The sequence below is a fragment of the Phalacrocorax carbo genome, chromosome 3 (genome assembly GCF_963921805.1).
Source record: "Phalacrocorax carbo chromosome 3, bPhaCar2.1, whole genome shotgun sequence".
NCBI classification, from domain to species: domain Eukaryota; kingdom Metazoa; phylum Chordata; class Aves; order Suliformes; family Phalacrocoracidae; genus Phalacrocorax; species Phalacrocorax carbo.
In genome coordinates this window covers 57,627,335-57,650,907 of record NC_087515.1, presented here as the reverse complement: position 1 = coordinate 57,650,907, position 23,573 = coordinate 57,627,335, and the positions used below count along the sequence as shown (strand labels likewise).

At 41.2% G+C, this 23,573-nt stretch overlaps 1 protein-coding gene and 1 non-coding gene across 8 annotated transcripts; both read left to right on the top strand.

Moving 5' to 3' along the window:
* Window positions 1–205: 205 nt before the first annotated feature.
* TRNAG-GCC (transfer RNA glycine (anticodon GCC)) lies at window positions 206–276 on the top strand. Its single transcript has one exon. It is a non-coding gene; the product is annotated as a tRNA-Gly (tRNA).
* A 271-nt stretch (window positions 277–547) lies between these two features.
* On the top strand, window positions 548–20,126 carry KATNA1 (katanin catalytic subunit A1). Of its 7 annotated transcripts, none has more exons than XR_010372170.1 (12): window positions 548–654; window positions 5,656–5,830; window positions 6,547–6,704; window positions 8,942–9,125; window positions 10,711–10,832; window positions 12,211–12,316; window positions 12,660–12,818; window positions 13,971–14,097; window positions 15,686–15,820; window positions 16,077–16,203; window positions 18,477–18,582; window positions 19,784–19,923. XR_010372170.1 is itself a non-coding variant. In XM_064447013.1 (11 exons), exons 2-11 carry the CDS (start codon window positions 5,669–5,671, stop codon window positions 19,980–19,982), a joined length of 1,479 nt encoding a protein of 492 aa, XP_064303083.1. In that variant the 5' UTR covers window positions 548–654; window positions 5,656–5,668; the 3' UTR covers window positions 19,983–20,126. The 7 variants fall into 7 exon arrangements, 4 of the variants coding, with proteins under 4 accessions (XP_064303083.1, XP_064303084.1, XP_064303085.1 ...); XR_010372171.1 differs by lacking the exon at window positions 19,784–19,923 and adding an exon at window positions 17,043–17,399 and having other exon boundaries at window positions 18,477–18,545; XR_010372172.1 differs by lacking the exons at window positions 18,477–18,582; window positions 19,784–19,923 and adding exons at window positions 17,043–17,130; window positions 17,213–18,470.
* Window positions 20,127–23,573: the final 3,447 nt, after the last annotated feature.

Here is a 23,573-nt window from a genome sequence, read left to right as displayed (position 1 = left end):
AATCAAACGCGGTTTCACAGCAACATTTCTAATACAGCTGAAATTCCTAAGACGTGGGGCTGGTCACCTCAACCGCCGCCGCGGGCTTTCAAACGGTCGCGGCGGGGCAGACCCGCCCCGCCGCGACCGTTTGGAAGCTTGCGGCGCAGGCGCAGTCCGCCATGTCACCTTTGACTGAGGGAGGCGGGAAAGTATCCCTGTGTCAGCATTGGTGGTTCAGTGGTAGAATTCTCGCCTGCCACGCGGGAGGCCCGGGTTCGATTCCCGGCCAATGCAACGGGCTTCTTTTTCAACTACAGAACGTTGTTCCGGCCGCCTTGGGGTTTTTTTTTGGTTGGTGGTTTTTTTCTGTTTTTGTGGGTTTTTTGTTTTTTTTTTTTTTAAATGCTTCTGGCTATCAGCTAAAGCAGACGCCGGCACATTATGGTCCCGGCTGGGCGAACCTTCACTCCCGTCGGGCAGTCCGCCGCCTGGGCGGCTGGAAGTGACGCAGCCGGATTTGCATTCAAACTGCCGGCTGGGGCGGGAGGCGGGCGAGGCCGGGGGCGGGGCTGGCGCCTCTGGAGGAGGAGGAGGAGGAAAGGGGGAGGAAGAAGCGGTGGGGTCGTGGCTGTTTGGAGCTGCTGCCGCGGCGGGGCTGAGCTCTGGAGAGCAGTAAGTGAGAGAGACCCGCGGTGTTTCGTCCTCTTACAGCGGCGGGACTGGCCGCCCCCCTTCCCCGATGTGGCCGTTTTGGGGTTCCCCCCACGCCCTGAGGCGAGGGGCCGCGCCCCGAGTGGCATGGGCCGCCCACGGGGAAGCCGGACGCCCCTCTCCGCCCAGGCGGGAGGGCAGTTTCGGCTCCTCCGTCCTGGGGACCGGGCGCTGTTGAGCGGCCGCCGCCGTCGTTGCTGTCGTGACACCGTTCTCGTCGGGTTTATGTCACTGCGGTAGCTCTCACGTGCTCGGGGAATCGCCGTGGCGTCCCGAGAGGCTCGGCACCCTGCCCACGGGAGCCGGAGCCGGTGGGCTGCTCTGTTGTGGCACCGCTGGCGCTGGTTCAAGCGCCGAACTCCGGTTCGTACCTGTCCCTTCCCCCTCCGCCTACGTATAATTTTTTTTTCCTTAACGAAGTGAGCTGTTTGCAGTTATGCTAGTTTCCTCTCCAAACAGAGAGGAGCAGTAAGCATCAGTTCTAGACACCCATTCTGCTGCAGGCCATCCTAAATTTTCTGAGAAATTTGTCTAGTTTAACATTGACTGTCTAAAAGAATGCCAGGCCCTGTGAAATGGGGAGTAAGTAATATAATTTTTTTTTAAGTCTTTTGAAAGGTTTAGCCTTGAAACATTAAAATCATCTGCCAACAGTGTCTCTATCTTCCCCCCCCCCCCCCATAAACAGCTAAATATGCTTATGGTCATGGTTGCTGGTGGTTTTTCTTTCGCTACCGTTACTGTTAAATACAATAAGTGGATGAGAACCAGTTTGTTTAGTATCCAATAAGTCTGGCGACTCTTCTATTTCCCAAGTAATTAACACAATCACTTGTTGATCCTAAATGTTGCTAGGAGTGGATGTTGTGAAGAAGAATATTAAAGCTGGAAAGGGGTCGGGAGGTGATGCGGTCCCATCGCAGGCCACCACGATCAGTAAAAATTAATTCCTGAAAGCTATTTCTTTGGTTTTTTTTTCTCTTCTAGTTTGCTGAGAGAACGTTCCGAATTTCACATGGTTACTTTGATGTCAGAGCCTGTATAGCAGGTTGAAATAATGGAAACATGTATAGTCTGCCAAAATTCAGGCTCTGGCATAGTGCAGACGTTAAGGTTGGACTGAAGGACTCTTTGGAAGTGTTTTCCATGTATGGCTTGTGCTGTTCTGTGAGTCAGCAGAGTGGCTTCTGGGTCCCCTGCACTAACTGGTAGACCCCAACTTTAATCTTCCCTCCCAACATCTGTATATCAATCTCTCTCATTTTCTTTTAAAGTTGTGGGGGATTCATTTATGAAACAGGATCATTGTGTTCGGTTACAAATTCTCACATGCTAATGTTTGGATGCGAGCAGAAATTGCTTACAGTCATTCCTTACGATAGCACCTTAAAATCGTTGTGGAAAACATGATTTATCCCCAGTGTTTTCTTGACGATGGTCAGGCTGTTATCTTTGAAATAAAAAAAAGAGTTCCCAAACCTCATTCTCAAAAGTTTTGAACCTTTGTTAGGTTTCAGCCCCCACTGCTCTTGGCTCTTCCAAAGTCTAGATGTATTTTAGGTGCTCAGAGCAAATGATAAAATGTATTCTGTTACTAGAGATGGGTTAATTTGGTGGGTTTCTCCTGTGTTAGTTTCGAGGAACTGTATTTACTTGCAGGTAGTGCAGAGGGAGTATTTTTGAGGGGGGGGGGTGTGTACGTAATGTAGAACTAAACTTGCAAGAAAAGTGCTTAGGTTATTTTCCTTATATCCTGTTTGCTGTGAACTTTACAAGCTCGTTACTATTTCAGTTGCTGTTGGAACATAGATAACTTCACTGGGCATGATTCATGGAAAGGTCATAGGTGGTAAGTGCAGCCTTGCTGCTTTGACATCCTGTTACGTGATAGTACTAGGTATTTGTAAGTGCTTTAAAAATTATTTAGTGATGCAGGATTAGTTTTGCGGTTTGGTTTGGGGTTTTTTTGCTTTAATTCCTTCAGTTCTGGTTTAACTCTGCATTTGTGTGTCCTCACACCTCTCCCGCATGTGCCTTACACCACACTCTGAGCTGCCACAGTCTACTATGACTTTCTGCTGCAAACTTTAATCTGGTTTTAGATTAGTATTCCAACTCCACTTCTTTTCCCCCAGCTTAGAACTGCTTCAGCATCTTAAGTTACAGGTGCAACATTAGTGTATCAGCTCTGACACTGCCTGTATTCAAGTGCCGCTGCTGCTGCCATGTACAGATGTAGGCAGAGTCAGCAGCTTTTTCTGCCCCACTTGTACACAAGAGCCTTATATTCAGAAGCCACTTCAAGCTCTTCTGCTCTTATGACTCAATATGAAGCAACAAATTAAGCTGGTTTTCTATTTTAAACTACTTGCATTCTCAGTACTACTGATGGAATGGATGGATTCCTGGGTTTTTGTTGGAATTACTACTTTTGGTTATGTTGGAAGCACTATAAATTCAAGTGAGCACCTCCTCCCCACCCACCCCCGCCATGAGATGTTAGCGTGTTCTTCCTCTGTATCTGTTTCTTCTTTCGGTTCTTCCTCTCTCTGTCTTTTCTCACCTGAAAATCACATTGACTCTTTTGTTATGTGCAATACTATCGTTTTGGTCCCAAGCTTTCATACCTTTCTGACTCAGCCTCTTTTTAGTTTTTTTTTTTTTTTATTCTTGCTGTCTTTACATTTCCAGATGAAAACTACTCCTACAAGGTTTTGGGTTTTTTTTCCTTTCTGGATATTTAAACAGACTTGCTGTTTTGCTTGGATTGTTCTACAGCACTCAGTGTATTCAAAAAAAAAAAAATCACACACACAAAAAAAATCCAAAAAAACAAAAAACCACCACACAATCAACCCAAAACTCAACTATGACTTCTCTCTGTGTTTGAAGGTCTAGTTTGGCTTTAGTAACTTGCTATTACTTGATTTTTAAAATGTTTATTAGCATCTTGCTCAACTTGTGATTTCAGTAGTGTTAGTCATCAGTTTGAATTCTCAGGACAGGCAAACAGGTGTATCTGGTAGGATGAGCAGGAGTGGAAAAGCTTGCTCCTAAATATAGCAGAGAGAACTTTGGTAATATCTGTGTGATGATCCGTACAACAGTTGACAAACATCTTCAGGCTCTTTCTCCTGAGGTAAAAACCAGCAAACGTCCGAAGTCAAACTGTGTTTCCAAAGCCTAATTAGACTAGGATATGGTAGTCTTTGTAGTTGCTGGTCACATTAACTATATCAGCTTGCAGATGTCGTTTTGGCCAGCTCAGCGAGTCTCTGGCTGGAGTGAGATTACATAGTGTAGGTTCTTATGATAGCAGTTTCCAGACTCAACCCCCCAGGTCCCTTCTGTGCAGATGGGTGTGGGCTGTCAGAAGCCTGTCTTCAGCTCTGCTGCTGCCAGGGTGTTGCTCTTTGGGCTGAAACTTCTCACAGCAGCTATCTGCTTAGGGGAAACTGGGGAAGGAAGAGCATGTTGGCTCAGGAATGGATCAGCTGTGTGTCTATGCATAAAGCTGCGTGGGAAGGGGATGGGAAAAGGAGTGGAAGTCTTAAAACATTTGATTTGTACTTAGCATCCCCTCTTTACAGTGGGGAGCGGATATTATGGGAATAGGTTGTCTGGTGTGTACTAAGTGGGGCTTTGGAAACCTCTGATAATGCATCCAAATTTGACCATGACCTGGTCTTGAAATGTGTTCAGTCTTAAGTCGGTTTATTGCGCATGTGAGTTTAGTACCTCTTACATTCTTTAAATAGTTGATCTGTATCAAGTATGCTTCATCTCAGGGCTTAGCTGTAATTGCTTGTCTGCAGTTGCTTCTTACTGGTACTGGGTACAGGTACTGAAATGAGAGCAAGGCATATTTATTTGCCGATTTTAATGTTTTCTGTGCTTGGTTCTAGGAAATTAGAAGAGTGGGGAAATTCTTAGTGTGCAGGAGGCAGGAAAAGTAGAGGCAGTGCAGGTATCTTAGAGAAGACGGGAGTGGGACGTATAAGTAATGGATAAGAGCACAGGATGACTGCTATATGGACAGTGGCTGTACCATAAAGAATAAGTTTACTGCTTCTACTTATTACCGTATTTATATAAATAGTAATTCTGTGCTATTCTAATCTAAAAGTGTAGATTCTGCTAATGCTACAGAGTAGAAGTGGTCTCAGTCTGTGATGTTTGCTCAAAAAAACACTCTAAAACCCACCGTTGGGGAATCGTAACATGGTTTGAACAATATGTTAAATAAAGTGGGTAGCTTACACGCTAAATGTTTAACTGTGGCCTTTCTTTACCTTTCAGTGATAACCTAGCAGCCTCGAGGTTTTTCAAGGGTCTCTTCTTAAGTGTAAAAATGAAGGTGATAGGAAGGTGCAAGCTGGGCATGGAAAGTAGATATTTGTTTTGTAGAAACATTGAATAAAACTGAAGTATTATAAAAGCAACCAAATAGAAAAATAGTGTTCTCCACAAGGCAAAATCAGACTGTTAAAGTTACATGCATGGAATGTTAAGGCGAAAAAAATGAACAAAACTTAATGCATCTGGAAGAAGGGCTTTGGTTTATTGTTTTTTTGGGTTTTTTTAAATCACAGGCCATTATAGTATGGATGATCTTGTAGTGCTAACAGTAAAACACCTGTTTATCTTACAATAGAATAAAGAAGGAAGGAGAGTACGCAATTGTGGCTTGCAACGGTTCATTTAAATCTGCATATCTTGTATATGCTTTTCAACAGAATCTTCTTTGCATGATACAATTCTATGAAGAGTTTCATTTCTAATAATAGGGAAACAATTATCTCTTTATGTGGGTGACATTCGTTCTAGGACCTTTTTCTAACCAGTTTATTTCCAGCTTCTATATTTTGATATGCCAAATGAGGTAATGAGTGTATGAAAATGCTTGCAAAAATTTGTTTTGGTCCTGGGATTTTTTTCCTTAATATTTCCTATTTTTTTCAGATGCACGTTGAACATGAGCCTTGTTATGATCAGTGAGAATGTAAAGCTGGCCCGTGAATATGCCTTACTGGGAAATTATGACTCTGCAATGGTCTACTACCAGGGAGTTCTTGACCAAATGAATAAGTACCTCTACTCTGTCAGAGATACATATCTGCAGCAGAAATGGCAACAGGTAAATAGTACTTTCCTGGGACATTTTGAGGGAAAAGCATTAAAGTAGCAAAAACTGCTTACCTTATAGTAAACAAAAGTATAAAAATACCTTACACTATTCTCTGATAAACTGTAATGCTATTTATATATAGGCTTTTTTGTTATTACATGGACTTACTTAAGTCTATGACTTCTTGCTCTGACAGTGACAAAACAGGCACTGGAACACAGCCCTGGCTGGGGAGCCAGAGCACTGTCTGGCTTGTCAGCTTCTTGCTGATCAGTTCCCCTGTTAAGCTGAAGTTTTTTTAGGCTAGTGTCATTTTGAATAGTCTTATTTCCCTGTCATTGTTTGAGTAGTGTGATCTATAGATCTTTAATAGAAACTGAGTAGTGGCTGTCATGTTATTTTATCCTTAACACAAACCATAATTTTTTTAATTGACAGTCAATCTATTACATTGTGTTCTTTTCTGTTGTATTTATTTAATATGCAAAATTTGTTAAAAGCCTCTTTGGTGTTAAATCCACAGTCTATTTGTTTATTCTTTAAATGTGCTAGGGAAGGCAGAAAAACCTTCTTAATATCTGTTGTGTGCTATTCTTGTCTATTGAAGTAGAATCAGGTAGCTTGTGAAACCTTGTGGAATCCATCCAGGCATCACATGAACTTGAACAGAGAACTGTTACAAACTTATTTGCAATGTGCTTAATCTGCTTTTTTTTTTTTATCAGGTTTGGCAGGAGATAAGTGTGGAAGCTAAGCATGTGAAAGATATAATGAAAACACTAGAGAGTTTTAAACTAGACAGTACTCCATTGAAAGCTTCACAACAAGAATTACCAGCTCATGATGCAGAAGTCTGGTCTTTGCCAGTACCTGCTGAGCGTAGGTAAGAGGAAACCTGAAGACCTAAACTAATGTTTATCAGGGCAAAGTGTGCTTTGACTCCAGCCTATTCCTGTGTAATTTTTGTTCTAGAACTTAGATGTGTAGCACGTACACCAGCAGCTTGCCACCATTTGTGGTGGAGACGCCATTTTGAGGCAGTCTGCTTCAGAACCTTCTGGGGCTTTTATCTTACATAGGCTTGACTAATGTCAAGCTTCTCTCCATGCACCCGCTGCCGCCCTCCCCACCTCGCTGCGAGTTAAGATAAACTTGTCATTCCATGGAAGCTCAGCTCTATTCCTGAACTGATCTTCTCATCAACGTTAAAATTATTCTCCATGTAGCTGATATGAAAAGGATGAAGTAGTATTATCAGAGTAACAGTAAAATCTAGAAGTGTCCAAGCTCATTTCCTTTCATGCAGCAGGGCAGTTCCCTGATCTCATTCGTGAATGGGTCAGGCTAGCATAAGCTCAAGGGAAGGGGTGGGAACAAGCAGCTGCAGGCAAGCCTACTTTTTTCAGAAGTAGTTTTGAATTATCCTGCGTTAGTGTCTGTGAAACCAAGGCCATGTGGCCTTATAGCTGCTGCGGAAAGGATAGTCCTACCCTCTGCAGTTGCCTGGGTTTTTTCCCTTCAGTCTTAGTTGGTGCTGATTAGCTGATTCAGAATGCTAAACTGGCACTGTTGTGGGGCTAGTGGTTTTTTGTTTAGCTTTTAGTTTGGTTTTTGTTGGGTTTTTTCCCCCGAGTTTAGCTGTCTGAACTGTTTAATTGGGCGTTCCAACATGTGCCAGTGGTAGCATGAAGGAGGGAACAGGAGTACGTGCAAAGCAGACATGGTACTTACATGGTAACTTGTAAGCTGTTTCTCGCAGATAGATAACTTCAGGGTTTACGGGTATATTTTTACTTTTTTATTTTTATTGTTTTATTTTAAGCTTGCTTTCTGAAAGAAATGGGTCTTGTGTGAGCACACTGTTCCTGTTTATATAATTTAATAACTTTGGAACACTGATAGCCAATTTCATTCAAACCTTCTGGAAGAACAGAGTCTGGAAGGTAGAACTTTCCTAAAGTTTTGCAGCTTTCTAGAGAAGAGATACACAAACTCACATTTCTAAAAAGGGAGAGGCTTGTAAGAACTCTCTGTTCCATTTATCTTGCCAGCTGGTGATGTATTGGGTAGCGATAGTACAAAAAAGCCACAGTGAAAACTTGGGCCACGTTGCATTGGAATAGCCACAGTAAATTCCTACACTGAGAAAACAGAACTAACAAATTTAGGTGGAAATTCCATGTGTAATCACACTGTTCCTTTATTTTGAGCTTTGGGGTGGAATTCAGAGGTGGCCAGATGTTCATAAATAAAAGTATAGGTTGGTAGCTACTCCATTTGGAGAGTGAAAAGCCTTTTAACACTTATGATACTATCATTAGCATATTCATGTTGTCTAATATGCATTCTACTGTGGAGAGAGATGTACAGTTCTGACAAACTTACTGCTGCAAATCAGTTAAAGACAACTTTTAAGGTACTGGATACTGATATATCTTGAATGATACATCAGAACATATTTTCTAGGTCAAGTAAATGCTCTCCAAATCAGAGTTCTCTAGAAATATCCCTGAACTTAAACTTGACTGATAGTTTCTTAATGCTGGAATTTTAGGAAGACCCATAGAAAGAGTATATCTGAGAGAGCAATAGATTTGTGTGGGGAAGAAAGTGAACTTTAAAAAAGAAATCCATAATACTAATCACAATATTGGAATATTTGTATGTCCTTCTAAAAGTAGGCCAGTTTCAAACAACTGGAGGTCTCACATACATATTTTCTTTCACAAGAAGTGAAAATAAAACGAAGTGAAAATAAAACTGTCGTTACCAAGAAACCTTTACGTTTCTTTGAGTAGGAGTGAGGACCGTTGTGATAAGGAGAAAATGTATTGGGGATGGGTTGCTTGTTTTTTTTTTCCCCAAGCTCCATAATACTACTCTTACTTTTGTTTATGAAATATACAAAGCAAGGAGCTTATTTTAAGCAAATGAGCACAGAGCTTGTGGCAAAGGGAAAATGGATTTTTAGTGATGATCTAAAAATGTCTGTCTTGTTCCTGACGTACAGATTTTTGTTGTGAGCAAAATGGCTTTTCAGTTTGTAAGCACTTGGTTTGATTAGTAGTGCTCACCAGTGACTTTACACTGAGGCTTTTTACATATGTTACAACTAATTAGACCTTCGCCAGGACCCAGAAAACGTCAGCCTGTTCCATGCAGTGATTGCAGAGGTCACAATAATCGTATAAGTGCAGCTGTCCGAGGCCCTCACCGTCCATCCTCTCGAAATCCCAATGATAAAGGGAAGGCAGTCCGTAGCCGGGAAAAAAAGGATCAGCAAAATAAAGGAAAAGAGGAAAAGGTAAGCTTGCAAATAACTTCATGAAGTTGGGAAACTCAGTCTTGCTTTCTTAATATTGAGTGTATTATAAATTTAGATACCTATAAAATGGTTTTTTTTCTGTTCAAGTCAGCATGCTGATTTGAATTTTACCTTGTAAGGTTATCTTTGCTTTATGGACAGTCTTGATTACAGGTTAATTAAAAAAAAAAAAAACAAAAAACAAGCCCTTATCTGGAGGAAGTGATCTGGTAAATATGGGGTTGTTTACTGCAATTTGGAGATAGTTTAAATTTATACCACTAAATTACTGAAACTGAACTTGTTGGAGCTCATTTAAATGGGGGGCCCTTGTGGGTTGTTTAATTGCTTTAATATATTTTTAGAATGATATTGGCTTGCCTGTTCCAAAGCATTTCAAGATTTATTTAGTCTTAAAGGGAGACCTTTACTTTTTTTTTTAGATCTGATATTAACTCCAGACTCTTTTCAGTTTAACGCAGACGAAAAGCCAATATACTTCATGAGAGAGAATGATCTATGATCTACTCTTTGCCATCAGAGTGCTTTAATTTTTCCTTGTGCTCTGGTGTCCATAAGTTTAGCTGATGACCAGAGTAAGAGGTCATACTGAAGACACTAAATTCATCATTTTCCAGACTCTAAATAAATCAAAAATCTATGTAACAGGGTTTGTTATCTTCAGCAACCTTATGTTGTGGCAAGGTGTCATGGCCGGTGGAAATAGCATAAACTACAAAGGTGGAATTGTTAAGCTATGTAAGCTACTACTTTTATTAGCAGCTAAATTATGCTGTCTTTGAGTGATAATCCTCTCCGACTCAGGATATACACACACAGAGACAGGATAGGTCTCTCTTCTTTTTTACAGTTGTTCTGTCATCACCAGCGCTTGCTGTTAAGTGTATAAAAAAATGGGGTATGTCTAGTGCATTTTATTGCCTTTCGTGACCTTGCATGGTCTCTGCTGTTTGAGCCCTTTCAACTGTGTAGCTTCTTTGCTTCTGCTCTACTGCAGAGCTGCTTCTCTGCTGTTCTTGTCCATGCTTCTGTATCAGTTAATTAGCTCTTTTTTACTTATGTGGTCTTCCTGTAGATCACCTTTGCTCATCCTACACATGGAAGTCCTGCTTAATTTTTTGTGCATCTCATATATATGGCATATTTATGGTACTTGCAGGATTTGGGATACTCTAGCTCAGTATGACACTTTCTGATCCAGTCTTACATGTAATTCCCCCTAGGGAGCTACTGTCTCAGATAGTTTTTGATTTTTCTGGGAGAAGAGGCGGACTCTGTTATACTGGGATAGGTGCGTGCGGTTTTGATTACCTGCTAAAGCGAAGAAACTGCATCAGCACAATATGCTGGCTTTGGTGAGAAGGAAACGCAACCAGGGCAGTACAGAAGTCGCAGTGAACCCCATAGATCCTGCAGTGCAGCAGTAATACGGATGCTTCATAATCTTCGTGCTGGTTTATGTTGCTGCCTTCTAGAAGTACGATGCTATTGTGGACTTTTATAAAAATCCATTAGTAGCATAACCATTGTTATGTATTCACGTTGTTATATCCTTTATATGTAGAACAAATCCGCATCTGAGATTTCAGAGTCTGAACCAAAGAAATTTGATAGTACTGGATATGATAAAGATTTAGTAGAAGCTTTGGAAAGAGATATAATTTCTCAGAATCCCAACATTCGATGGTAAGTCTGAATACTGCTGCCAGTCTTTATGAGTTGTTTCTTTTTCCTCTTAGAAAATATGACAAAGATTAAGTATTTTAGTGTATGCTTACATATAAAAAGTGCCTACAGGTTTTTTTACTCATTAAATAGGCAACTAAACTTCCTGTGGAGTTGAATGTTTTTAGAACTTCTTTTTTTCCCCCACCCATAGATTCATGGAGTAGTTTGGGTTGGAGGGGACCTTTAAACATCAGCTAGTCCAACCCCCTGCCATGGGCAGGGACATCTTTCCCTGGATCAGGTTGCTCAAAGCCCTGTCCATCCTGGCCATATAAAGCTTCTCAAACTTTTCTGAGAGTCCTGAAATCAATTTTTGAGGTACTCTTTTGCAGGGTCTGAGATTCTAGTGTCTGCCAGTGTCTTTTCATTTAAAAGCCTGTTTTGCTACCCAGGGGCGTACCAAGATAGAAAAACAATTAACAAAGAAGTTATGTCAATATAGGAACCCTTTGAAATCTTGCTGGACGTGATGTGACCGCCGGTATAAAATATAACCACGTGTCAGTACCTTTACATAAATGCGTTAAATATTAAACCTTATACAAAGGTGGTTTTGTGTCCCAAATGTTTCCAGGCTTAGGTGATTTTGTGAGGATTAAATGAGCAAAAACCTTCTGGCAAATAAAGTAGGCTTTAAAAAACCTGAACAATCCCACAGACAACTTTGTATGCATGCAGCTGTCATGTGTTTCGGTTTAGTATGTAGATACATGTTTCAGTTTTTATATTCAATCTTAAATTACAACTTCAGATTTGAAACTAATTTTCCATATAGATAATGTTTTGAAACCAAAATATTACTTGGGCTCATGCTGTTAAGTGGAATGCCCCGAGAGTTACCCTCAAGAAAATAAGACTGTAAGAATTAATACATTTGTAACTCTGAAAAGGAATTCTAAAAATTCTTTTTTAAACTCAGCTCCTTTCACTAGTCTTCAGTAAATTGTTCTTGTAACGATGAAAGATGGTGTTCAAGTTTCAGGAAAAGCCAACCACTCGGCCGAAGTGGAAGAAAGCATCATCTGTAACTAGCATTAGTTTAACCAACTTGCCTTATTCTGTTTATTCTTTAAGTGAATAAGAACAACAGTGCTCTAGGGGAATAGTTCATGTGTCTTCCTTTGCTTTTGCATCCAGCTATACTCTACTAGCCAGGTGTCAACTCTAGTTGTTGCAGGCTTTTACCACTAGGACGTAAATAAATCCAACTAATTTTCCTGAATTATGGAAGAGCTGTTACATAAGAATAAGTTTAATTGCATATTGTTTAGGCTGTGGACTGATTCTTTTGCAGCCTGTCTGAATCTGTTGACAACTTTTTTTTTTTTTAAATCAGGGATGACATTGCTGATTTAGTAGAAGCCAAAAAGCTCCTTAAGGAAGCTGTAGTTTTACCGATGTGGATGCCAGAGTTTTTTAAGGGAATTAGAAGACCATGGAAGGTATGAAAGAATCTGATCCTGTGATCATAAGTAAGATTCTGAGACTGGATCTTGGCAGAACAAGAAGTTGCAGGTGTTCTACAGTTTATATAAATTCTTTCCATGTCTTAGTAACAAAATTTGTTGGTAAATAGTACTAACAGAATGAACATGTCAGGCAGATAAATACACTGTCTGCAGCTATATTGTTGCAAGTAAGCAATAGTAATTAATTACTTACCTTTGAGTAACTTTTCAAGGCAAAGTTTATGTCTAGTATTTTAATATTACACTATTAAACAAACTGTGAAATTGTCTCTGTTTTGATTCTTGTCCTAAAAGTGATTCTTTTTAATTTTAACAGGGTGTCCTCATGGTTGGTCCTCCTGGTACTGGAAAGACCCTCCTGGCAAAAGCTGTAGCCACTGAATGCAAGACTACTTTTTTCAATGTTTCTTCTTCCACACTTACCTCAAAATACAGAGGAGAATCTGAGAAACTTGTTCGTCTGCTGTTTGAAATGGTGATTGAAGTTTCTGAACATAAATAGTGAGATAATGAAGTAGAATTACATCTGGAATAATGAAAATCTTGCCAAGATGTAGAACTCAGAGCATACGTACACAGCTCTCTAAGCTTCAAACACTTTAGGATTTTCTGATTTGGCCATGTACATTCCGGATCTGGTTATTGCTAAATAGCTTTATAAAAACTGAAAAATGAGGCCATCTTTATTTTCAGGGTTAGCTTGTTACACTGGAGGTAGCTTGCTGTAAGCTGGTAAGTGCTGTAGAACATACTTGAATGTAAAACTGGAGGTAGAGTTTAATTGCTTTCTGGGTGAGAACGCTGCTTAGGCTGTGTGTGTTTTGTTGTTGTTGTGGGTGGGTTGGTTTTTTTTCACTCAAAGTAAGTGGACTTCCAAACTGTAGTCGGCTTCAGCGCATGTTACACTTGAAATTGGCTCAGAACATGAAGTCTTCTTTTCATGTCTTATCAGGTTTGCTTTCAGTGCTTGCTAGGGTGCCCAGTACTGAAGAGGGCAGCAGAGTTGCAATTGCTGTAGTCAGAAAAGTCAGGAAATAAAAGATATTTTTCTTTTTTTCTTTTTTTTTTTTTTTTTTTACAAAATAGTTTGGTCATATTAAATGAGTTGATATCATGCCTAGCAATCAAAAGGGCATATACACAATGGGCAGCATGTCAACTGCTGTAGGGCAATAGCTTTTATTATCACAGAGTCTTGACTTGGACCTCTCTTGTTTTCAGAAAGGTTAGAGTTATTTTGCAGTTGACCTGTCACTTGGTCAGGTTCCATATCGTGGTATTCTAGCCTAACGTTTGTCCTAGCTTTAACTGAGTTCTTATTCAAGCGATCTGTGATAACTTTCACAGCTATAAATGTTATTCCTAGTATGTAAAACTGCCTTTAGCTTGTTAAACATTTGTTTATAACCTTAAAAACTGCAGGAATTTGCAGAAACTGTTCTGCTTAAATGAATGTGCAGCTGCTCTGTAGTTGAGTGCAGCGGTCAATGAGAGGGAAGGTTAGGTATTGTTCGATAGCTGATTCATTGGGATAAATGCGTCGTTACTCAGCTCTGAATATGCTGCTATTTCTTAAATGTGAGTAGACCACCATTTCAGTTTCTGCTTTATCTTTTGATTTCTTTAGGCTCGATTTTATGCCCCAACTACTATATTTATTGATGAGATAGACTCTATCTGTAGCCGCAGGGGAACTTCAGAGGAGCATGAAGCCAGCCGACGTGTGAAGGCAGAACTGCTAGTTCAAATGGATGGTAAATAACCTGATCACTGGGAAGTGCTGGACTGCAGAAAACTTGGGGAAGGAGGAAAAAAAAAACCAAACACAAAACTTCATTCTTCAGAAGCAATTTGTTTGAAAGCCTTATGTAAAATTAGGATAAAAGGATACAAATGCTCTATTCCAACAGCCAGCGTGGAAGGAGAAAAGATACCAATTATTTGAAGATCTTTTAGCATCTGAGCAGCGACCTTATATTACTGACCCAGAATAAGGAATACTCAGTGGAAAATACAAGATTTCAAAACTGCAGAAGAAAAAAAGAGTATTAACTGCTCCTCTCAGTCTTTACCTAGCATATCACTTACTTCTCCACAACCAAGTAAAAAGTGGTTCAAAAGAACTGTCACCTGTTCCAATTTAAATTTCAAAGGCAATTACAACACCCAACTTCTTTGACTCAACTCTTTTTTTTCCCCTCACAGATATAAATAAAAGTGAAGGCAATTTTTTTATAGAAGTGGTTGGGAGAGTTTTCTTTTTAAAACACTGAGTTCATTACAGCTATTTGGTTAATATTTCCCAAATCAACAAAGTTCTAAAAGTAGGTAACACTGTGCAAAGTTGCTATAGAGTCATCCTTTTTATACCCTGGTGAGCAGGGAGAAGGAGAAGAGCAACTGAAAAGTGCTAATCTATGGAGTAATTTGTGATAGAATTCCATGAGTCAGGAGATTTGTATACTTATTTCTGGTTCTCTGATGTTGATACCCTTTTATGTTTGACTTTAGCAGCAGAGCTGTAATACTGTTCTTATAACTCAAGTATGTACATAAGCTAATTTTATTAGTAACAACTATTTGAAGTCCTTTACTTGAGTGTTCATAAATGGTGTTTTATATGCAAATTTTCAGGCAGACTGGGTACAATGGCTATTCCACAGCCCAATCCTATGATTATAAGCAAAAACAGTAAATGCAGAGGGTAGCAAGTTTAATGAAATGAACTTCTTCAGATAGCAGCAGTTTCACAGTACTTTAGAGACTGAGGTGTTCTCTCTGCCTCTGAGAAGTTGTGATTCAGTTCACCAAATTTAAACATTCACTTCAGCAGTTTGTAGTAATCCACCTGTGTATGTGAAACTTTTGGCCTGAATTGAGAAGTAAAGAAACGTTCTAGGGGAGTAATGCTGCTTTTGCGTGCCTGTTAGTGAGGGGGGTGGGGGAGCATCTGGTTTTTGGTGTGATGGTTTTGGTTTTTGGGGGGTGGTTTTGGTTTTCCTCATATGCTGTTACAGGATGTTGATGTGAAAATTCAAACATTATAATGGCAGAAATACAAATAACTCTGCTGTAAAAGCATTCCAGCCATGGTAGAGAGGAACCTCCTGATCTGAGCAGTGGCCTACGCCACTGCTCCTAATTAAACCAACTCTCATTTTTGCTTGCAGGCTGTCGTATAGATGGAAAACTGACAGCTCTTGCACTTTGCGTTGCATTTGGGCTCACTAAAATGCGGTAGAGCAGCTACTTTAATGCTATAGAATTGTGGATATTGTTCTCTCTATACATGAAATTTCACAAAACTTAAGTACATTTTATTTCCTCTTTTCTCCAATGCAGGTGTTGGAGGGGCTACTGAAAATGATGATCCTTCCAAGATGGTCATGGTACTTGCTGCTACTAATTTTCCTTGGGATATTGATGAAGCCCTAAGACGGAGACTAGAAAAGAGAATTTACATTCCTTTACCATCAGGTATGAAGACTTGGGGAGAGGAGTGGTTGAAAAGACTAAAATCTAAACTTTATTCCTTTAGTTCTGATCACCTGGTTTAAAAATTTAATTGATACGCGTATGCAAATTCATGTAGGAACTCAGGACCAGGTCAAACATTTATCTTTGTAGCAAGTACTGTGTCCTTTTTCTCATTCTTCTCTCTTATCCTTTTTCAATTCATTATTTATCTTCAGAAAGTGAGTTGTATAGACTCAATCTTCTGTTCTTTGATTAGCAAAAGGTAGAGAGGAGCTCCTAAGAATAAATCTGCGAGAGCTGGAGCTGGCTGATGATGTTGACCTTGCAAATATAGCTGAGAAAATGGAGGGTTATTCAGGTGCAGACATTACCAACGTATGCAGGTATGTTAACATTGCATCATTTGCATTACTACTGACTGCTACAAACTCTGAGAAAACTGTTTGTGAAGTAGCTAATTTACATGATTAAAGTTGTTGGATAAAAACAGACTGAAACTTGTCTTTTATGTATGGCTGAAAGGTGAAATACTGCCGTAATATTTACCTAGATTGCCATTTGATATTTTCATACAGTAATCATGAAAAGCAGTTGCAACATAGTAATTGAAACAAGTTGTGATTTAGGTAAAATTCCATGTTCTTTCATGTACACCAAATTCCTTGTGTGATGAATAACCACAGGATGGTAGACTTGAACTTGTAGAGTTGCAGTCATTCCACTGAGGTTATGCTACTTCAGCAGAACATCCGTGCGTAAGAGGCGATAGTGGCAGAGGCCAGAATAACTAAAGCAAAAACACGAGTGTTCTTCCTTCTTGACAGAGAAAAGGCATACCATATTGTGTGACAGCACAAGAGCTGTGTGCACAGCATGTTGGCTTTAGTGATGAGGTTGACTTAAGTTTTCTTCTACCTTCTCCTCAGTACTGTTTGCATATGATAATTTGTGGGCCTAATTCTATAACCTGCGTTCCTGGAACAGACTGAAAATACCTTCTAACTGTTCCCTCAATCTTCTCTTTTCTTTCAAAAATTGAAAAGGGAAGGAAAGGACTGATCTTTTAAGAGACTAATATCAGCCATCTGGTTTACATCTGAAGATTTGCTCTGGCACAGTTGCAGTGGTGGCAAACTGTGGAATCAGCAGTAAGGGACAAAGAACCAAAACTTCTTGCGATGCTGTTGTCATCTAATAAGCACCTGTGTAACTATGCTTTCAGGCTTTGGAGGTAGCAATAATGTGGCAGTGCAAGGCTTGACCTCCAAGTTGTGCCAACGCAACTGTTGTGGGGCTGTGCTTTGAACAGGGTAAGAGAACTGTACTGGATTAAAAACATCTCATCGCTTTCCTCAAACGCAGACCCATTTCTTGCCTTGATTTCTAACACAGCTCTGCAAACACATGTCAGCACAACTGAGGGGACAATACGCTGTGCCGCAGGGATGAATGCGAGTGGCCTGTATGCAAAACTGCCAGCAAAGGCTCTATCAGCAGGGCCCCTTAAGGCCGAACTAAGAGCTTGGAGGCTCAGTACTGTTCCCTGAACAAACCTTACACAGTGTCTGGGAAAAGAATGGTATGTTAGTTGCTCTGAGTCAGCGTTGTGCAGATTTGTTTCATCTGTAGGTTTGTGAGATGAATTTGTGGTGGTTTTTTGCTCAGTCTTGGTGTTGGTTGTGCTTTGAAAAGCGTTTGTGTTAATAGGTTGATGTTATATGAAAGAGTTTATTTGGCTTGCTGCTTTGTGCATTTTAGCTGCCATTTGTCTCCTCCAGTCTGTTTGGCCTTCCTTGTTTAATTGTAATTAATTTTATACTGGATACCAATACACTTGTTTAAGGGTCAGAATACTTATGTTTTTGAGTGAATTTCACATATATATACACATACACACACATGCTGCTGCATTTTATTTTTAATCAAAGTCCACTTGTACAAATAGTATTAAAAAAACCCAAAGCAAAAAGAAACAAACAGAAAAACCCCATGAACAAATACCTGAGTCTTTCATTTGTGACAGTCTCCCTAGAGATGACTGAGGTGGCAGCAACCATAAATCCAGACAAACTGGGGCTTGGATGTGCATGATCTGAAATCAGTAAGAAAGTATTCTACACTTTGCTGATGGTTTCAGGAAAAATAGATCTTAAACATGATTGTTTCATTTACAATGAGACAAAAAGACATATGGCTGATTTAAAAGTGTTTTTGTACGGTCTGGACATATAGTACATAAGCCCAATGAAGTCCAAACTTGTAGGCTGTAACGGTCCTTGCTGGTGACACTAGCAAAAATTAAGAAAAAGTGAGCCAAGAACTCTGGTTTGCTCAAATTATTCTCCTACCTTAAAGAATTTGAGGTGAAACCTAAAGTTTGCTGAGCCAGAGTGAAAACCAGTCAGAGATAACAGTACAGTTCCTAGGAGTCAGCATATAACCAGGAAAAGTGAAGGTGAAACTTCATTTTAAAAAGACATTCAGGAAATTTAAAATGCATGAAAATTGCATATTAGATGTGAGTATGAACTGACTTTGCATTGTTGTTTCGAGCGGACTGTGAAGGTTGAAAGGCCTTTGGAACAGAACTGACCCCTACTGCATGTTTCAGTGGGTGGCTGCTTGTTTTTTGAATATAGCTTTGGTGCTTCTCCAGGCACTACGGGTGCGTTTGAGAAAGCACTGAGAGCTGATGTTGGAATGACTGTCAGCAAAACGACTGTACAGAAGAAAGTGGTGGCAGCTGCACTTTAATTTTGTGGGTATGTTGGTGTACGAGGGGTGTGTTTTGGTGGGTTGGGTTGTTTTTGTTGGGTTTTTTGTAAACTGCTGTCTGAAGGCAAATGAGGTGCCTCCGCCATCCCTGCTCTCCTACACCCCCACCCCCATATTGTGTAGCACTGGCTTTCAGTTCACAAATGCTGATATAACAGCAAAGCATGGTGATACTTGACTAAGACGGAGTTCAACAAGGCAACTTTTTAGGGTGGTTGGGAAATTCTACGTATTGTATCATGCGTTCTAATTGCTAACAATTATTTAGTAAATCTGTGAAGTCTGTCGGTTATGGCTTCCTTAGGTGGGAGGGAGTGGAACTGAAACACAATGTGCTGAAACCATCTTTCTGAATCCTCCTAGTAGACAATGTGTAAGTTCTTCTCTTTGGTTTCTCACCTACTAATGTGGTGCGATACTGTTGTGATATCCCCAGGATTACCCTTCCCTCCTCTTTACTGCTGGACAAAATAAGCAGCATTTGCTTATTATTATAAGCTATATACACCAATGAATTAGCAGGAACTTTGGTCTTTCGGTGTTATCCATTTATCACCTCACCTCATCACCTGCTGCTACTGATATTACTGTTGGAAATCCAAATGGAGTCAAACTTAATGCAGCAAGAAAATGACACACTTATAAAGACATGCTTATTGATGCTTATTGAGGCCAGAGGTTTGGGGAGCCACAGGCTGGACAGATTTTGTGGTTTAACATTTAGCTGTGAATGTATAGGTTGGAGGTAGATACTGTAGACCTCTCTGTCTCTGAAGCGGGGTTCCTGTTCGGACTGGGAAACATTCAGAACACTCCAGCCGCTTCTCCTGTACATAGGAGGCGTGAAATCATTGCTTTACCTTGTTCCTGTTTAAAAATACTCTTAAGCGGCAGCTACGTGATAGGCATGCAGTGGCATCAGATAAACCAGGTAGTCTCTACCTGTTTTGCCTGGCCTGTGAGTAGTAGCTGTTCAGAGGTCTGGTGAGGGTAAATCCACGTTTGAAAAATACGGCTGGCATGGTATTTTAGGTTGTACAAGCACTTGGAGATCTTCCCATAAAAGTTTACAGTTCTTTTATTGTATATTTTTGAATGCAGCAGCTTAACTGAAATGCTGTGTTGAGCCTTTCGGACAGCTGAACTCCCCATCCTGTATGGAGTAACCTTTTTTTGCATCCTTAATAGAGACGCATCGTTGATGGCTATGAGAAGACGTATCGAAGGCTTGACACCAGAAGAAATAAGAAATCTTTCCCGAGATGAAATGCACATGCCAACAACTATGGAAGACTTTGAAATAGCTTTGAAGAAAGTTTCTAAATCTGTATCTGCTGCGGACATTGAGAAATATGAGAAATGGATAGTTGAATTTGGATCATGCTGAGTTGTCTTATCTTGGAGAAGCCACCTTACATCTAAAAACAGCTGTAGAAGTAATGAGTAGTGGGTCAGTGCACTGCGTGCTCTTTTTAACTTTTGTAATTTAAGAGCAACAGATGTTTAAATAAATTCTTTTTTAAAATGCAAATTCTGTCCAGCTCTCTTTGAACTAGCTCAGAAGTCACCCGTTTTTCTCAAATGTGAAAGATACTGATGGGATCTGCTTTGATCTTCAAGATTTTAAAATTACTCAGACTCCTGCATCAGAGGGTTTACTCTTGAAGAATAGCTATTACACCAAAAAAATCCCAGACTAGTCCTGCTAAATGAGTAAGGGATGCTGAGAACTAGAAGATGGGATGAACAGGACAGTTATATAGATGGTTTTTCTAGCTAATCTTGAAGAATTCTACCCCTGAGCTCTTTCTGAGGTATTACCTGTACAAAGGTTGAGATTTAGCAACAGCTGCCCTTGCGCTGCTAACAGTTGATAGATTCAATGGGAGTTTAAGTGAGGGGTGGGGTCATCACCAGTTTACAGTACCTTATTAAGTAATATTAAAATACATCTGGCCAGTGTAAACTAATTCTGTGCAGCCAGCAGTGATGCAGAGTCCCATGTGGGGTCTCCTTGTCAGTCTGGGAGAGGAAAAAAGCTTTCTGTCATTGTGACCATTCTGTCATAGGTGACCAGCCTAGTGGATGAGGGAAAGGCTGTGGATGTTGTCTACCTGGACTTCAGTAAAGCCTTTGACACTGTTCCCACAGCATCTTCCTAGAGAAGTTGGCGGCTCGTGGCTTGGACGGGTGGACTCTTTGCTGGGTAAAAAACTGTCTGGATGGCCAAGCCCAGAGAGTTGTGGTAAACGGAGCTAAATCCAGTGGGCGGCTGGTCACAAGCGGCGTTCCCCAGGGCTCAGTGTTGGGGCCAGTTATGTTTAATATCTTTGTCAATGATCTGGATGAGGGGATGGAGTGCACCCCAGTAAGTTTGCAGATGACACCAAGTTGGGCGGGAGTGTTGATCTGCTGGAGGGCAGGAAGGCCCTACAGAGGGACCTGGACAGGTTGGATCAATGGGCTGAGGCCAACTGTATGAGGTTTAACAAGGCCAAGGGCCGGGTCCTGCACTTGGGTCACAACAACCCCATGCACCGCTACAGGCTTGGGGAAGAGTGGCTGGAAAGGTGCCCAGTGGCAAAGGACCTGGGGGTGCTGGTTGACAGCCGGCTGAACATGAGCTGGCAGTGTACTCAGGCAGCCAAGGCGGCCAACAGCATCCTGGCTTGTATCAGGAATAGTGTGGCCAGTAGGAGTGGGGAAGTGATTGTCCCCCTGTACTTGGCACTGGTGAGGCCACACCTTGAATACTGTGTTCAGTTTTGGGCCCCTCAGTACAAGAAGGACATGGAGTTGCTGGAACGTGTCCGGAGAAGGGCAACGAAGCTGGTGAAGGGTCTGGAGAACAAGTCTTATGAGGAGCAGCTGAGGGAGCTGGGGTTGTTTAGTCTGGAGAAGAGGCTGAGGGGAGACTTTATGGCTCTCTGCAACTACCTGAAAGGAGGTTGTAGTGAGGTGGGTGTTGCTCTCTTTTTCCAAGTTACTAGCGACAGGACAAGGGGAGATGGCCTCAAGCTGCATCAGGGGAGGTTTAGATTGGCTATTAGGAAAAATTTCTTCACGGAAAGAGACGTCAGGCACTGGAACAGGCTGCCCAGAGAGGTGGTGGAGTCACCACCCCGGAGGTGTTTAAAAGATGTGTAGACGTGGCACTTCAGGGCATGGTTTAGGAGACGTGGTAGTGTTGGTTTGATAGTTGAACCTGATGATCCTAGAGGTCTTTTCCAACCTTAACGATTCTATGATTCTGAAATATGTTTTTTTTCCTTGACTGTATGGTGCTGTAAGCTTCAAAACTCTGGACTGGTAGGTTGGGTCCTGGTTTACACTAGAGATTTATCCTGGTAAGGCTGTTCTGAGAAAGCAGCATGCGTGTTTTGTTTGTGTTCAGCTGACCTCTGTTCATAACCATGACTTCACAATTGATGTAAAATGTAAATTCTATTTCTGTGTTACTTGACAAGCGGAATGGAGAAGCAGTTCTCTGAGAATGGTTCTACAGTGACTGCCTAGGTTGTCATTTTTTATTTTGCTCAACAGTGGCCGCTATAACTAAAACATCTGTCATCTCTGTCCATCTCCTGTTGTTTTGGAAACACTTCTTCCTGCTAGCTCCTCTCGGAGTAGCCAGCTGTAGTTCGGCTTACGGCTAAACTTCCTGATTTTTCATGAATGAAATATGTCCAGGCTTGTTTCAGCTGGTAGATACATGCTGTATGAAACAGGCTGTGGAACTCCTGCTCGTGTGCCTCTTGAGATGCCATGAGGCAAAGGGAAAGGACAAATGGTAATGGAAACCAGCAGCTGGAGTGGAAGGCAAATGAGTTGTGTAATTGCTGTTATCACCAGCATCTTGTTTAATGCACTTAAAATTCACCACTATGTCATGAGTGACAGCTGGGTGCACTGCCTTTCAGCAGTGCCGATGACGAGACGCTCTAGTAAGATGCTGAGATGCAGATATGGTTGAAGAGCTCCCGAATCCCTGGGCGGACTTGGCATGATGAACCCATAAATGAAGGGAGGATGTTCAGGTGAGTACACGAGTGTATTTGTAGACCTTTGTCTCCAAAACAGAAAACTACTCTACCTTTTTCCTTTCAAAAGGAGAGCCATGTGTGTCTGAGTTAAAAAGATGCCACATTTTGAAGTGGGTTCTCTTAACACTTATTTTTCTGTTTGTATGTTAGGGTTAGTATATAGCTGTCAGTTGCGTTGCAGGAGATTTCTTCTCATAAATCCATTCATTGCAAGCAAACCAAAATAGTCAATCTGTCACCTGAGTAAGATGGGAAAGTACAGGAGGGTTGGTTCTTGGAAGCAGTCCAGCAGGGGCCAGTCAACTGAAAGCGTGATGTATTTTGAGAACCTCTACAGTAAACCTCATTTTAAAAGCAGTAGCTCTGTCCTACAGCTCGGCCGGCCCTGTTTGCTCTCAATGAACAATAAGAACAGCTGGGTAATACATGGCGGGGGGGGGGGAAATGTGGTAGATGCTGAATCTGTAGCTCAGAGGTTCATTTTGGTTTTGGACACGGAACAGGCTGATACCTGCCCCCTCCGGTGGAGCTCCTCTATGGAGGGAAGGGCCAGCGCTTGCTTGACTCTCTGTGTTTAGAAGGCAGAGAGACATTCTGAGGGTGAGACGTGATGGAAGGGCTGCAGTGAGAGCCACAGTTTGTGGGAATAGGAGCTAAGAGGTGTTGCTTTTCCAAAAAACCTAATGCCATCCTACATGGTGGGGGGTTGGGAAAAAGGGGATGGGTTTGGGGAAGGGTTTTTTTGGCGGGGGAGGACGGGTGTTGGTTTGTTTTCCCCTAGCTGGGAACCTGTATCCTTGTCAGCTTACACACTGGGAAAATGAGGCCTACCATGACTGCCGTGCAGAACAGTTCCCCTTTCCTACCTGTGTTAGCTGTGGTAAGGAGTTTTCAAACTGTTTTACATCTGGTTCAGAGTGGTCCCAGCTCAAAGG

What these genes read in the sequence shown, in the direction of transcription:
- KATNA1 (XM_064447013.1), top strand. Translation starts at nt 5,669, where the DNA reads ATGAGCCTTGTTATGATCAGTGAGAATGTAAAGCTGGCCCGTGAATAT. An exon ending in ATAAAGGAAAAGAGGAAAAG is followed by an intron (nt 9,126 to 10,710) that starts GTAAGCTTGCAA and finishes CTTTATATGTAG; the next exon opens with AACAAATCCGCATCTGAGAT. An exon ending in ACTGCTAGTTCAAATGGATG is followed by an intron (nt 14,098 to 15,685) that starts GTAAATAACCTG and finishes TCTCCAATGCAG; the next exon opens with GTGTTGGAGGGGCTACTGAA.